Raw genomic sequence first — 16,327 nt, forward strand, 5'->3', positions numbered from 1 at the left:
ATTGGCACAACTACATAGAAGACATTGGCAAGGCTGCTGCAAAAAAGATGGGCTCCTCTACCATGCTAGAAAACATTTCACACTTGCTAGTATTCTATATCTCTCCAAAGCCACTATTTGACCACGCATCAAGTGTTGCTGTCACATCTTGCAAAAAAGAAGAGCAGAGTTTCTTTCCTAGAACTGTCCGTCTGTAGAATACAGTACCATTTATCTGCTTCCCGACATGGTCGTCTTCAAGTCTAATGTGAATAAATTCCGATTGAGTTGTCCATTTAGATAATCTAACCCTACCTAAGTTCCACCATGACTGATCTTTTCTCATCATCTACCTAACACTTACCCCTTATCCTTGAGTGGTTTTCAGGCCTTGATAAATGGTGACCTTCCAAGTAAAAAACAGAAAAAATAAAGAACTTCTCATCTCATAGGTCGGACATTGTCTGGGTCGATACCTTAAAACCAGAAATACTTTGATTTTAAATTTCAAAAGAACATTTTTTTTTCTTCCTTTTTAGAAGCGGTAGAATCGAAGGAATCTTGATTGTTGTCGTCGCAATTCTTTGCTTCCTTTTGTTGTGTGTCGTCTGTATCGGCACAGTAGGTATGTATCTATGCTTTCTTTTTTTTGTTTGTTTTTTTTCTTTTCTTTTTTTTTTTTGGCATCCATTCCATAATGATTATAAGCTACCGTTCATAGTTTATGGCCTATATTTTTTAATGTGGCTTACGAAATTCTGTCACTGTTATAGTATGTGACCTACATTAAAAAGCATGTTATAAGAAAGTATAACAGCTTTTTTTTTTTTTTTTTTTTTTACAAGGAGGTCACCACTTATCAAGGCTCGGAAGCCACTCAGGGATAAGGGTTATTGCATGTACAGTACGTTGTACGTTAGTGTTGAGATTTCATAAAGCGTCTACTTAAGGGGGCGGCCCATCAGGAACTTGTTTACGTTGAACTTGAAGACATCCAAGTTGTAGTCAGGTGGGAAACAGGCAGACGGAACAGAGTTCCACTGGCGTGCTGTTCTAAGAAAGAAGCTGTGTTTATGGAATCTACGTTTTGATTTAGGCACAGATAGAGAGTTGGGAAAATTTTTGACAGTGGCTTCAGCTAGACAGGTGTTTTTCGTAAAAGATTGGCGAGGGGGGACCAGAGATTGGAGCTTAGAAGAGCACTTGCCATGGGAATAACGGTAAAACAAAGACAGGCTCGCAACGTCTCTTCTGTGGGAGAGAGGTTGCAGGGAAGAGAAAAGGGCATCTCCCACTAAGCCACGAAGTCTATTTTGTACTCTGCCAAGGCAGGATAGGCTATTTTTAGCAGCTCCTGCCCAGATATGGCAGAAGTATTCCATCCTTGGACGTACTTGGCTTTTATATAGATAGAGAATTGCATCAGCAATGAGATATCTTCTGGAGCGGTAGAAGGAACCCACCATCTTTCCAGCGACCCTGGCAACAAACTTGATGTACGTGTTCCATTTCATATCAGCTTGGTAATATATACGACGGCCGTTCCAAAAGTAATGCCTCCTATTCTTTATTCCGAATGGATAAGTTAAAGAATAGTTTTAAAAAAAACTTCTCTCTCCATGTTTATCTGTGCCTAAATTTAAGCAAAGATTCCATGAACAAAGCTTCTTTCTTAGAACTGCATGCCTGTGGAACTCTGTTCCGTCTGCCTGCTTTCCAACTGACTACAATATGGTTGTCTTCAAGTCCAATGTGAAAAAATTCTTGATGAGCCATCCCCTTAAGTAACCCAATTTATCAAATTTCTACTACTACTGATGACTACGACATGTTCCTCTTGACCACTGTATACTCATTAACCCTTATCCTCGTATGGCCTCTGGGCCTTGATAAGTAGGGACTCCTTTGTAAAAAAATAAAAATGTTAAGAATGGCTTTCTAAATCATAGCCTTATTCTTTCCGTACAATTTGTATTCTGCATAAGTACCCTTGACCTAATGGGCTATTTGTCGTAATAAGAGCATCTACTAACAGGCCAGTAGACCTGGGTTCAATCCTCGGTTGAGTCATACAAAAAATTAAAAAATGGTACTCGATACCCCCTTGCTAAACATTCACTCGTATAAGATATGGATTCTGCTGATGGAGGAGGAGGGGGGTCACTATAAAAAAACAATTTCTGGTCAGCTGCTTAACCAGTTTAGTTGTAGACTTTTTTGTCAGCCTAATAATCCCTTCTTTTATTATTGGGTTGTTTTAAGTGTTCACATTATCGTTAGCCTGTTTCGAGACCAGGAGATTGAACGCTGGTATTGGAGACTCTTTTCATGAAGTGATTCTCATTCTTCTTTCCTTTTGTTATTGTGATTAGCTCGTTACATCAAGTGGTTTCATGCCTTGTCTTGAGCGATTCCCATAAAAAAAGGAGAACCGCCTTTCTCTACATCTTGGTGTAGTAACTCATCAAAACCGGAAGTTATCACTAAGAAGACTGCTATCTTTACCAGTTAAACGTGATATGTATATAAGACTTAAGAAACTCAATTTATAACTTTTTTAATTTTAAAAATGATTTCTGGTTCTGGATATGACCTTAAATTATATCCGGTGGTGAGGCCCCAGCTTGCGTGCTTTGGGGAGTGTGGAACCACCCTTTAATTGCCATTGCTCCCAGGTCCACTCTGACCCGGAGTGGTAGTACCTGTTAGGGTCCCAACTGTGGGTTAAATAGAAACTGACTTGAAAACAACAAATATATTCTATTAAAAAATTTTTCTTGAAAATAACTTGATTCAGCATTAAATAACCTGAAAAGGGTTGATATGCCGTAAAACAAAAACAAACAACCAACAACCAGCCAAAAAATGATGTCGGTAAATTTTTACTTTCTTTCCACCTGAACACTCACCTTTAAAATGATGAATTTTATAGATTTTCAAGTATGCTGAAAACGAATATCACATTCAAATTTGGGGCAGATTAATAGTTTTCTGTATATTAAGACATTTTTTGTAATGTATTACTTAATAAATGTCAGTGGTGTTTGTCATTCTTAACATGGAGAGGATGAAGTGTTTTGTACTCCATCAGGGGAAAGACTAAGGGAGTAAATTCCAACAGAAAATTCGGAAATGGAGTCCCTAAGGCAACCTAACTTTATATTGTCACCACCAGTAACTCCTGTAACGCAGTTAGAACCAAGCTGTATTGACTCCTCTGACTTCATGGAGAGGGCAGGGACTGCTGCATGGGCAACAGCTATCCTCCCATGTCACCCTTCCCAGGCTATGTAGCTCCACTGCTACACCATCGTCTCGCAAGTCGGACGATTGCCAACAACAACTTGTCTGCTTCAAATTTAAAATGTGATATTCGTTTTCAGTATATTCGAAAACCTATAAAAATAGCTATTTTTAAGGTGAGTGCTGAGTTGGAAAGATTAAAAAAACACCATAATTTCTTTAGAAATATCCATTTAATTTTATCCAATCTCCTTTTTATCACATTTAAATTGGGTGCTAACAAATAGTTTTCCGGATATTAAAACCTTTATTATCCAATGTAATTTATTATGCTTTCACTGGTGGCCATGTTTTTCGCAACTAAACAACTAATAATGCACATACGTGTTATAAAACACCCCTCCTCCCCGTATTAAGAATGGCGGACGACACTGATATTTATTAAGTAATGCATTAGAAAAAATGTTCTAATATCCAGAAAACTACTAGTCTGCACAAAATTTAATTCGGATATTCTTTTTCAGCATATCTGAAAACCTGTTTAAGTCATCATTTTAAAGTTGAGTGTTTCTTTAAGAATATCCACTTAATTTTATCCAATCTCTTTTTTCTCTCTTGCAGCTTATCTTCGGAGAAGACGTAAGTTTATATAAAAAAAATCCTTTCTTTTATTATTTTTGTCGAGATTAAGCATCTTTTATCTGAGAATAATTTTCATTGGTTGTTTCCCTAGCTAACTCAGAACAGTAAATTTGATTGGTTGAATGACTCGTGAGTACAATGAGAGCCATCATTTCCTATGATTAAGATTAATGAAAACAGTGTGTTGACCTCTTATGACCTGACCTCTAATACCTGACCTCTATAAACAGTCAAAACTTTGATGAGGCTTATTTTTGCTACACATCATGGCAAATTGAGTTAATTTTTTTCTCAACAAAATAACTTTCTTAAATTCACATGTAAAGCTAAATGATGGAACGAGAACAATCTGCTCCTATTGATTAAATAAAGGGCTTACTTAGAAACTAGAAGAGAGGCCCGACGTTGCCCGGGATGAAATGATGATCAATAAATGTTCCACATTTCCAATAATTTTTTTTTGTCTTGGTGAAATTTCCCATTTGTCAATCAAATCGATTGATTGCCTGCTCTAGTCAGGGACACACAACGATGCACCAGGAAGAAGTTCACATGCCTCCCCTCACTGACTTAATCCACAATACATTTGTAGTCTATATTACACTGTAGAAAACCTACTGTTGATTTTAAGAAATTATTTTTATATAATGACTTGAATTAAAGTTTAAAATGCAAAAGTCAAGTATCATGGTTCAATTGTGCTCTAAACTAAAATCATTAATTTCGAACGAGTCCCTGTCTTATCAAAAACCCTACTGTTGATATTATATGCTGGGCCCTTTCTGCTTGTGTGGTGATAAAACTTCTCAAATGTACTTGTGGTGCTTGGCTGTAGAAAGGTGTAAACCTTGGTCAAAATCAGATTTCCTTCTTAATCAGATTTTTTTGATCATCGATTTTCGATACTTATCGGAGGCATTCCAATACAAAACCTATCTAAGAACACTTCTAGACACATGAAGTACATTTGTGTGAAATTTCACACACACACACACACTGGGTTTTTTTATATAAGTATATATTATATATAGGTTGCTAAATTGAATATTATAATTATAATATAAAATTCGGGAATCTCTATGAAATAACTATATATATATATATATATATATATATATATATATATATATATATATATATGATGGACTCTCCCATCGATTTCAACATATGAGCTTCTGCCACACAAACTAAGTTGTTCGGAAATCCACACAGATTATTTGTTTATAGTAGTGAAAGCTTTGTGTAGAAGCAAACACACTTTTTGGTATTACTGCTAACCTTTGTCGGTGCAGATGACTGCCACAAGACAAAGTATACAGTAAACTGCAGATTTTTACATCAGTTTCCTTCTCCTAGATGCATGTCTTAATGAAGACTGGGGGGGGGGTGCATCTCTCCCAGTGAATTAATGCACCCCCAGATACCAACCTGGAAATTTCTACGACTCAGTGCGGTACATACAACGCCTAACCTTCCCAAATGGTCATCTATCTGGTATTGGCCAGGCTCAACGTTGCTTAACTTTGGTGATCTAGCGAGAACCGGTGTTTCAACATGATTGTGAAGTATATTATATTATTTGAATGTCAAAATGATATATATATATATATATATATATATATATATATATATATATAACTACTTCATTTACTCACATAAATTAATATACGAAAGTATAGATTTATGCGTAAACTTTAAGTATTTACTTCAAAAGTGCTCAATACGTAGATAGAGCTAGTTAGTAATTTATAAAATAAACAAGATACATGCAACTGTAGACACCGCACACTTTACCCAGTTCAAAATAAATGTCTAAAAGCGTAGTTTATCAGGCAACAATATTTGCGAAAGAAAACCCGAATAACAAGAAATATTACGTATGACTTCCTTAGATTTCAAAACCCGATACTATGACCACAAAAGTACATTCAACAATAAAAAACACTGTATGAACACAACACTAACGAATAAATACTAGGAACTCAAAGAAAGCGGACATTCGCCGGTAGTCGAATGGAAAATAATAAGACAAGCTACCACGCGTAGACACCTAGACGACCCATGTAAATTATGCCTTCATGAAAAATTTGCTATCCTGTACTTTAAAGAACCCCAACATCTATTAAACTGTAGAAGAGAAATAGCAAATAACTGTGTTCACAAAATAAAATTTACTCTAGGATAGCGATACAAAATAGTTTTAAAACTAACAAAAACAATAGAAAATAAACAAATAAATAAATTAAATAAACATGAATATACATAAACGATCGCACATATATGTATGTATATATATATGTATATATATGTACATATATGTGTGTACACATATATATATTTATATATAAACTAACAATAAAAAAATTTAAAAAAAAAAACACTAACCTAGTTTTAAAACAGATCCTTTGTCTGATAAAATGCATGCCCATTGGCTGATAGGAAGGGGCGCGGTGGATACTAGAAAGCTGATTGGCTAACTAAATCCTCAATAGAAGAGGACAATATAAAAACGATAAACAACCACAGAATTCGTGCATAAGCCTGAGGAATCCTAGAGTGGATGAAATAATCGCCAATACTATATATATATATATATATATATATATAATTATTTCCACAGTCAAACACCGTCGCAGCTCACAAGAGCCACGAAAGCCAACAAACCGGAAGCCCAAGACTCGAGTATCACCCTCATTTGGGCTCATTAGTTAGACACATCCAAACTTAATCCTGGATATGACCTTAAACTATATCTGATGGTGAGGCCCCAACTTGCAGGCTTTGGGGAGTGTGGAACCACCCTTTAATTGGCATTGCTCCCAGGTCCACTCTGACCCGGAGTGGTAGTACCTGTTAGGGTCCCAACTATGGGTTAAATAGAAATCGACTTGAAAAAAATCAAATATATTCTATTAAAAAAATTTTCTTCAAAATCACTAGAGTCGGCATTAAATAACCTGAAAAGGGTTGATATGCCATAAAACAAAAACAACCAACCAACATCCAAACTTGGGATTTAAAACCCGAATCTCTATCATGTAAGGTGAGTACTAACCACAAGAAAATATATTAACCAACACAGATCAAGCAAACCGTACTATGAAACCCAACTATAGAATGTACCTACTTCGTCTCAAACAAGAGGTGTGGTCATCTAACCAATGAGAACCCAAGCCGATGTCTCACAAGAAGGATATTTAACAGTTAATTATAAAATTTTCAGAGCGTGAGAGATAATGTAGATCCCAAGTAGGATTTTTTGTGCAAATAATTATATCATATCTCACGCTCTGAAAATTCTATTACTCGATAGGTTAGCTTGCTGGATGACATCGTCCTCGCGAGTGTAAAAATTTCTTGTGACAACAGCAATGTTTTTCATTCTTTTAATTTTATTTTTTATCTTTTCTATTTTTATATAAATAAACACTGTTAATTTATATAACATACATCTTTGGACATTTCTTCTCCATAAATGTAAGGAACGTTTTTTGAAAAGGAGGTGTTCCTCTCGTAATTTCGAAATATTTTCCATTAAGCCACATTCTATAAACAGTAAACCCTAACCCTAACCCTAACCCACATTCCATAAACAGTAAACTGACAGATTTAATAAACAGATAAACAGATAACTTTTAAGGAAAAAATATCGCATATATTTGTTTTCAATTTTTTCTTTTCGTTCATCTCTTTTGTTACATGATAAGAGCTGTCCCCTTTTCATGTAAGTATAAAAATAAAGAGATTTAGTTAAAATGAAAATGAAATAGCATAGACGAAATTCGAACCTCGTAATTTAGGTTTAGAAATAGATTACGTGTGAGAATTAGAAAATGGAATGTAAAACAAACGATTGTTTAGCTTAGAGATAAAATAGTTTCAAGAAAAGAATGTGCACTGTCAATTTTGTTATGAAAATTCAATTGAAAGAATGCAGCTACAAGATAATTTAATAAACATGTTTTTAACATATTGGAAATATAGGTTACTGAGAATATAGGTTAAAATTCCTTTTGTAAAAAAAGGAAAAGTTTTGGACACGCATGTCCAGAACACGTGCAAGAAGACACATGTTTTAACATGTGTATGACGTCAAGGAAAAATGGGAAGTTCTAGATATAGTTAGAAAACTTTAGAGTTAAGGAAGGAGAAACTGGGAGAAACTCAGAGGGAGTTTGAGAACGATAGACGATAGTCTGCAGTTTGGAATTTGAACGTCTAGAAGCGAGACGGTAACTTTGAAACTTAATATGTGAAGCTTTGAATTCTTGATGAGAAAACCACGGCCGGTTGTGAGAAGAAATAAACCCATCATGTGTTTGTATAAATGTCGTCTTTGTGTTGTGATTCTACCGAAAGGTAAAGTGAAAAGTGTTATTATATGTCTATATATCTGTGTTATAAAATGTCATGACATACACATCTCATATCTACAATGTGAACTCTACATCTCATATCTACACATCTAAGTAATGAACATTTTAATATATATGAATCTTTATAAAACGAACAATCTCTTACAACAATCTCTCTCACAACATCCCTCATAATAAAACTCTTTTAATAAGACTCACTGTTAACAAAGAACAATAACAACGAATAATAAGACTATCACAATTAATAAGACCTATATATAACACTTTTACCGTTCCGTTTTTCTTTTTCATCATTGCAAACAGCCTTATTAAATATCAAAATACTTAATATTTGTTTTTTTCATTTTCAGTGAAATCATCTCGAAATGTTACCATTCCACAGAGACCAGGTACCAACTTTTTTACATTTTTACATCTCGGTTTATTAAGCAGCAAGATGTTTGTTCACATTACATTTAAATTTCTGTACGTTGATAATGTTGCGAAAGCGGGGACAGAAAGAGAATTCCAATTGTAAGAGGTCTAGAGAAAGAAACTATTAAAGTAGAAAGTCTTCTGGCATCTAGGGAACTCTGCAGTGAAGGGGTGGGATCTTGCTGCTAGTTGGGAGGGTCAAGGGTATTTATGTTGAAGGGGTAAAGGTGCAACAAAATGATTTCTCAATTATTAGGTTTTTATTGCTTGTTAAAAAATTTTGTTAATAATTAAAAAAAATGATTTCCAACCACACCCTTTTAGCATTTTTAAAAGTATCTGTAGATTTGACCACTCTTTATACTTCTGTTAATAAACAAAGAAAGAGAATGATGGAAACGAGAGTGATAGATACTGTAAATAAGAGCAGAAGTGGAGAGGGAGCGTCAAACAACATTCAGTGTGAAAGAGTGAGATAAATATGAAGAGACTTAGCAAGGGATAGATTTGTTGGTGAGTTAATTGCAAATTACAGCTAATTAGAACAATTAAAATGCAAGGTGTTTTTCCAACATAACTCAATCTTAAAACTAAGAAATATTTTAGCATGTACGGTTGTAGCATAGTGCATATGAACGTGTGGGAAGATATTAGCAGCAGCAAAGGAGTGCTGGCTTGCAGGAAGATTAGCAGCAGCAACACTTCAAAGGCTGTAAACGACCAAATTTCCTCTGATTTTCTCTCCTCTGATCTTGATCACGTGGTGCAATGGGGAAAGAGGTGGTTGGTTAATTTTAATACATATAAAACTGAGCTTCTATCTTTCCATCATCAACGCTCTGATCCTCATCTGGCATCAATTGAAATGAATGACTCTTGTCTTGGGAAGTTCTATTTTTTGACAAGCTTCTATGTCTGACCTTTACTCCTGATCTGAGATGGAACACTTACATCAAATCCGTTGCCAAGGCTGCTGAAAAAATGATGGGATCGTTCTACTGCTTCAGTAGATATCTCACTGTTGATGCAATTCTCTACCTGTTTAAGAGCCAAGTACGTCCAAGGATGGAGTACTGTTGCCATATCGGAGCGGGAGCTGCTAGAAGCAGTTTATTCTGCCTTAATAGAGTTCAAAATAGATTTGTAGCCTAGTGGGGGATGCCCTTTCCTCTTCCCTGCAACCTCTTTCTCACAGAAGAGTCGTTATGAGCCTGTCTCTTCTTTGTCATTATTTTCATGGCAAGTGTTCGTCTGAGCTCCAATCTATGGTCCTATCTGACCTGACTTTCACAAAAAACACTTGTCTAGCTGAAACCACTATCAATAATTTCCCCTACTTTTTATTTGTGCCTAAACCTAAGCATAGATTCCATGAACAAAGTTTCTTTCTTAGAACTGCATGCCTGTGGAACTTTGTTCTGTGTACCTGCTTTCCAACTAACTACAATATTGTTGTCTTCAAGTCCAATGTAAACAAGTTCTTGATGAGCCGTTCCCCTTAAGTAAACCAATTTACCCAATTTCCATTACCAACAGTTACTACGGCATTTTTTCATTGACTACTGTACACTCATTAACCCTTATTATCGAGTGGCCTCCGGACTTTAATAATTGGTAACTCCTTTGCAAAAAAAAAAAAAGCAGCAGTAGCAGAAAATCGCGCATATGCAAATTAGGAAGTGTGCACGAGAAGAAGAAGGGAAAAAAAGAAAAAACAATGCAGCATGTGCTCAAGGCGACGTTGAAGAAAATAGATGTGTAAAGACAAGAAATGGCTGAAATTATAACGGTAATTGTAAGAGTTCTGTACAACATGATGTTGTATCTTTTCAGCTCGAGGTGAGCTTGATATAAAAATGCAAATGGCCGCACCTCTGCTCGGTATTTTATAGAAACCAGGGGACGTTACTCTGGTTGCCTTTCTGTCCAGGGAATATCACCTAGGTTGCCTCCTATTGTCAGGGACAAATAGCTCCTACATCTATACAGTAATAAAAAAAAAAAAAAACTTCTGTTAAATAAGCAAAAATGCTGACCCGGATTTTTATTTATTTCTTTTCTCTTGTTTTTATGTAAAGCTTCGTTACAAAGTGTGATAGAAAAGTTTCTCCCAATTTTTAAGAATCTTATAATTTATTTATCAAATAATAATTTTTACAAAAAATAAGTATGAGAATGACATAGATAATGTGAGATTTTATTTCAAATTCAATATGCTCATAGTCCTAGTGACATAGTGGTCCTAGACGTTGTATCAAAGTTTACAGTTACTCAAAGGTGCTGAGTTCAATTCTGAACGAAGGCAGTGAAAAAGTAACATTCAAAACAGAGAATCAGCAACTATGTCCCAAAGCCTAGCTGGAGTCCGAAAACGGTACCCCCGTAATAATAATAAAGGGTTGGGTCCGAGACTCTTAACAAACGGTTCCCCAGTTCAATACAAAACACCTGACGAAGGGCAAAACGGCCGAAACATTGTGACAATAACAACCAAGATGAGGAAGTCAGTCCGACAATCTCAATCAATGAAAACACCTCATCTCAAAAATACAGACAATTACAATGCTCATTAGAATTCGGCTTTATTTTCAGAAGCCACTTTGGAATCGCATCAATTGATCTTCCTAGAGACTTGAATCTTCTCTTATTTGTAGATGCACCTTCTTACTACGTATTATTATAGATCACTGTTTATTACTACACAAGCTGGTATCACAACGTTGCCGGGTCGGACATTATGCTTAAACATGATATTTTAATCTATTCAGATTGCATATGTATTATGAACAAATCAATCCTCTATTAATTATTATATATTACTAGCAAAAGTACCCGTCGTTGACTGGGTTCAAAAACAGCCTACAGAAAATGGACTCTGATCTATTAAAGTATGATAGATTATAAAAAGGAAGGGTTGAAAAGAGATAGCTTCAAATTTGGGGGGTATCAAAACCAAAGCAAAATATGATGAAAGTAAAAATAAAATAGATAAACCCCATAATTTATTATCCCATACCTGTTCACACTGAAACACTTATCACAATATTCTGAGGATCTATATTAAAAAACCTTGTTAAACTTTGTGACATATTTCCATTCTATGGAGATCAGGCGCGAACGAACACCCCATAATTTTATTATACCATACTTCTTCAAACTGAAACATAATTATCTAAGTATACTTACACAGATAGATATGAAAAGTCTTTATTAAAGTTTGTCCCTATTTCCATTCTATGGAGACCAGGCACGAACGCAGACCCCACAATTTTATTATACCATCCCTATTTAAGTTAAAACATACTTATCAAAGTATTATTATGTACATCTATATTAAAAACACTTGTAAAGGTTTTTTTTTAATTTTTAAATTTTTATTTCCATACTTTGTGAACCAGGCGTGAACGCAAACCCCACAATTTTAATGAACCACTGTTTTGCAGGATCAAACATACCCATTCCTGTATCTCGATACATCTTCTATCATTATATGTAATCAGTTTTTTAAAATAGTCAACTATATAGGAGCCTATTCGTGACCAGACACACACACACATTCAGCTTTATGTTATAGATGAGGAATAATTTGCCCGGTGGACTAGTTTGAAAAAAAAAAAAAAAAATTTAAATAATAATGATAATGTCATTCATGAAATTTTGTCTGTGCTTGTTTACAATATCACGTCAGCTGATATTTGGGCTTGACAATGAATGCCCTGGAAAAGTCACTTCTGATTAATGTTTAGTTTTAAAATATGCAAACGAAGAAATGATTTGCAGCGATTTTAAGTGGTACAACATTGAGCCTGATACGTATCAGATGGATGACCAATTTGGGAATACTAGATGGGTGACTAATTTGGGAATACCAGGTGCTGTATATAGAGGGATATCGACACCTCCCTGCAAGAGTTGCAAAAACCTAACGTCGTCATCTCCCCTAATGGGGGATATACATGTGACTGAAGACCACATGAATTTCATAATCCCATAAAACTTCCTTTGGAGGAAGTCAGTTAAACCCGCATTAGGGTTAATGCTGCAGTTTCATTTTCATTTCATTTGAAACTGGATAAGTATCAAGATAACAATCTTAAATTTTTCTTTGTTTTTCTTTTTCTTCTTCCCAGCTCTGCCGCTTCCAAGCACTCAAACTGATCAGCACGTAGGCAGTACATTTGCCCCTCCTGTTTACCAGTCGCAGCGTCAGACTCAACCGCTCCTGCAACACGAGAACCCATACCTTTGCATGTCCAACCCGCATCAGTCCTGCATCTATGCATTGCCAGCCTCTTTGCATCTAAACAGTAAGTCTTTCTTTCATCGGTCGTAACGCAGACGCATGACTTTAGTGGAGGGTGGGGGTCTGTTTCAGAAAATTTGGAAATTCACAGAATTTTCAAATTTAACTTTCAAAATCTTTTTTTCTTTACCCATCCCTATTTAATTGCCTCCCCATGAGGGCAGAGTTAGTCAAAAGGTCGGTTTTTAATGTGGGGAAATCCAGCTCCCCAAATGCTAGATCATATGTCTTAACTAACTTGCCTCCCCATGAGGGCAGAATTAATCACGAGGTCAGTTTTTTTTTGTTTTTTTTTGTGGAGAAAATCGAGCACCTCAAAAAAGAAGCATTCTGAATTGGGTCAAAATTTTAAATTGCCTCAGTCTCTTTTCTCTTTTATTGACCAATAAGTTTTTTTATTCCTTATTTGAATTTGATGGCTTAATAAGTATTGTAATTGATTCACGTTTTTGTCAACACTTATTTTTCATGCTTTTATTGTTCTATCTAATACTAGCAGGGAGACCTGACGTTGCCCGGGATTGAATGATGATGAACAAATGTTTGCTTGGTTATCTCCCCTGTGGCCTTACCAGATTACTGATTTCAAGTATCCAAGTTTCACACTTCCAATACTTTTATCGACTGCCTTGATAGAGTTCAAAATAGACTTTGTAGCCTGTATATTCCAAAAATCACATAAATTGATTTATATACTTTTATCCAGAGAACAAAATATTTGGTGGAGGTAACACCCGGCACGTTCGCAATGTTGCATCACTGTCTGTTTTACAAATATTTTAATGGAATGTAGTCTGATGAACTTGTTTCACTTGTGCCCCCCTCGATTTACATATCCCCGACAAACCTGCTTAGAAACAAAGTCTCACCCCTTCACTGTTGAGGTGCCTGAATGCCAGAAAGCTTTCTATTCCAATAGTTTCTTCCATCAGACAGCTAAATTTTGGAATTCCCTTCCTGCTACCTGCTTCACTGATATGCAAAAGTTTAAATGTAACATAAACCAAGTGACGATATACATTGTTAGGGGTGAACGCGAGTAAAAATAATTATATATATATATATATATATATATATATATATATATATATATATATATATATATATACACACACACACTATTCGTCTATGATGAAGAGAGAGGGGGAGGGGTTCTATAACCAAAAACTTTACAGCCACGCAATGCGACACACGTTTAAGTCCACATATTTTAATGTGTTTATTCTTTGGAAAAGAGAAGGAATAAATTTTGGTTAAAAAAAAAAAAATAAAAATAAAAATAAATAAATAAAAAATCTATTTTCACGGACTACGAGTGAAAACTTGATTATGTAATGCATACATGAACAGTTACCTTATCGTGGATAATTGATTTTTAGAATAGGCACATGTTGCTGCCAATCCGTGGACATCGCAGTTAGTGAAGTGATTCCAGTAGATCTGAAGATCGACGGCCTAAAGTTTTTGTTTTTACAAATCGAATAAAATTAGAATACATTATATATATATTGTCCTGCCTTGATAGAGTTCAAAATAGACTTCGTAGCCTCGTAGGAGATGTCCTTTTCTCCTCCTTACAACCTCTATCTCACAGAAGAGATGTTGCGAGTTTGTCTCTGATGTATCGTTATTTTCATGGAAAGTGTTCGACTGAGCTTCAATCTATGGTCCCCCCTCGCCAAACTTTCACAAGAAACACTCGTCTAGCTGTAAACACTATCAATAATTCCCCCCACTCTTTATCTGTGCCTAAACCTAAACGTAGATTCCATGATCAAAGCTTTTTTATTAGAACTGCACGCCTGTGGAATTGTCTTCCGTTTTCCTGCTTTCCGGCTGACTACAATATGGTTGTCTTCAAGTCTAACGTAAATAAGTTCTTGATGAGCCGTTCCATATAAGTTATCAAATTTAACAAATTTTCATTACTAATGATTATTATATTGTCCAATTTCTACTGTACACTCTTTAACCCTTATCCTTGAGTGGCCTCTTGGCCTTGATAATGAGTTGATACCTATGAAAAAAAAAAAGAAAAAGTCCAATGTGAACAAGTTCTAATTGAATCGTCCCCCTAAGTAATCCAAGTTTCAAAATTCCCACTGTTTACTATGCTAAAATCACAATGACTAATGTATACCTATTAACCCTTATCCTCGAGTGGCCTCTGGGCCTTGATAAGTGGTGACACCCTTGTAAAAAAAAAAAAAAAAAAAAAATCGGTGAAATCGTAAGTTATGAAAATATATATAACAAGCGATACAGAATTTTCCACGTTTCATCTGCTTCTGTGTAGCTTACTTGCCATATATATTTTCATAACTTACTGCCTATCTCTACTTACATACTGAGATCTGTTGTAGTAAATACTGAAAATCGATACATAACATTTCTTGTAAGATTTTATATGGATACTTGAAATCAGTAATCTGGTAAGGCCACAGGGGAGATAACCAAGCAAACATTTCTTGTAAGATTTTATATGGATACTTGAAATCAGTAATCTGGTAAGGCCACAGGGGAGATAACCAAGCAAAAAAAAAACCCTAAGCAAAATTCATACCAAAGCAGCAAAGCTAAAGCTGGCTTGCCAGGACACTATATATACTAATGTAAGCAAATTTGGGCATATTTTATTGATTTCAAAATATAGGTTCTTTTTTACCAATTGTCATAAAATTTTAACCATAGAATAGTATTGTAATCTTCAAAGCGCCTTCAAATTTCCACATACTCATTTAGAACTGCTTTAAAGCTTCATTGCTCATTCATTTTGCAACCAAATTTCAAACCATTTTTACAGTTCATATGTTACCTTCTCAGCTATATTTTGAAATAAAAAATTTTCAATTTTCGTTCATTCAAACAAAAGTTATAATAAAAATACTGGTGTTCAAAAGTACTCAGATTTAGTAAGGAATGTGAGATACGGTTTCTTCTGATTGACTGTTGGTTACCATAGCAACTTTTCCAACATTGACGTTTTAGAGACGATTTTTTCTGATTGGCTGTTGGTTACCATAGCAACTTTTTCAACGTTGACGTTTTATCTCCAGTTTTCAATGTTGTTTTTTTTTTTCATATAAATCCGGTATTTTAATATTATTAATAAATGAGTTACAATTTCAATAATATATACATTATCTTACTCTTTTATTGTAATGAATTTATTTTTGTATATACAAATAATTCATGAATAAATATAAAGAAAAACCAAGACTTTAGGATTTTTATTGTTAATTAAGAACAATAATATTAAGAGGTTTGTTTATTTTCTTCTCTGATTAAAACGCGAAAGAAAGAGGGATTTTGAGTGTCGTTTATCTTTGTGTTTGTACCTGGTAGGAGAAAAAGAAAGGATACCCTTTTT

At 35.0% G+C, this 16,327-nt stretch overlaps 1 protein-coding gene across 11 annotated transcripts in view; it reads left to right on the top strand.

The window, feature by feature from the left end:
• The window catches only part of LOC145261029 (uncharacterized), a 126,504-nt gene that overhangs the window by 55,460 nt on the left and 54,717 nt on the right, over positions 1–16,327 (top strand). For 10 of the 11 annotated variants that reach the window (XR_013864387.1, XR_013864386.1, XM_080119158.1 and 7 more), the window contains exons 9-12: positions 519–604; positions 3,844–3,861; positions 8,591–8,629; positions 12,785–12,961. Coding sequence is in view for 9 of the 11 variants with exons in the window: in XM_080119158.1 (XP_079975284.1) it covers positions 519–604; positions 3,844–3,861; positions 8,591–8,629; positions 12,785–12,961 (320 nt within the window). In the remaining 2 variants the exon portion in view is untranslated. The remainder of the gene's footprint in view (positions 1–518; positions 605–3,843; positions 3,862–8,590; positions 8,630–12,784; positions 12,962–16,327) is intronic. The other variant, XM_080119166.1, reaches the window with a different exon arrangement.

The sequence above is a fragment of the Euprymna scolopes genome, chromosome 37 (genome assembly GCF_053919585.1).
Source record: "Euprymna scolopes isolate OS-2025 chromosome 37, ASM5391958v1, whole genome shotgun sequence".
Lineage (NCBI taxonomy): Eukaryota > Metazoa > Mollusca > Cephalopoda > Sepiida > Sepiolidae > Euprymna > Euprymna scolopes.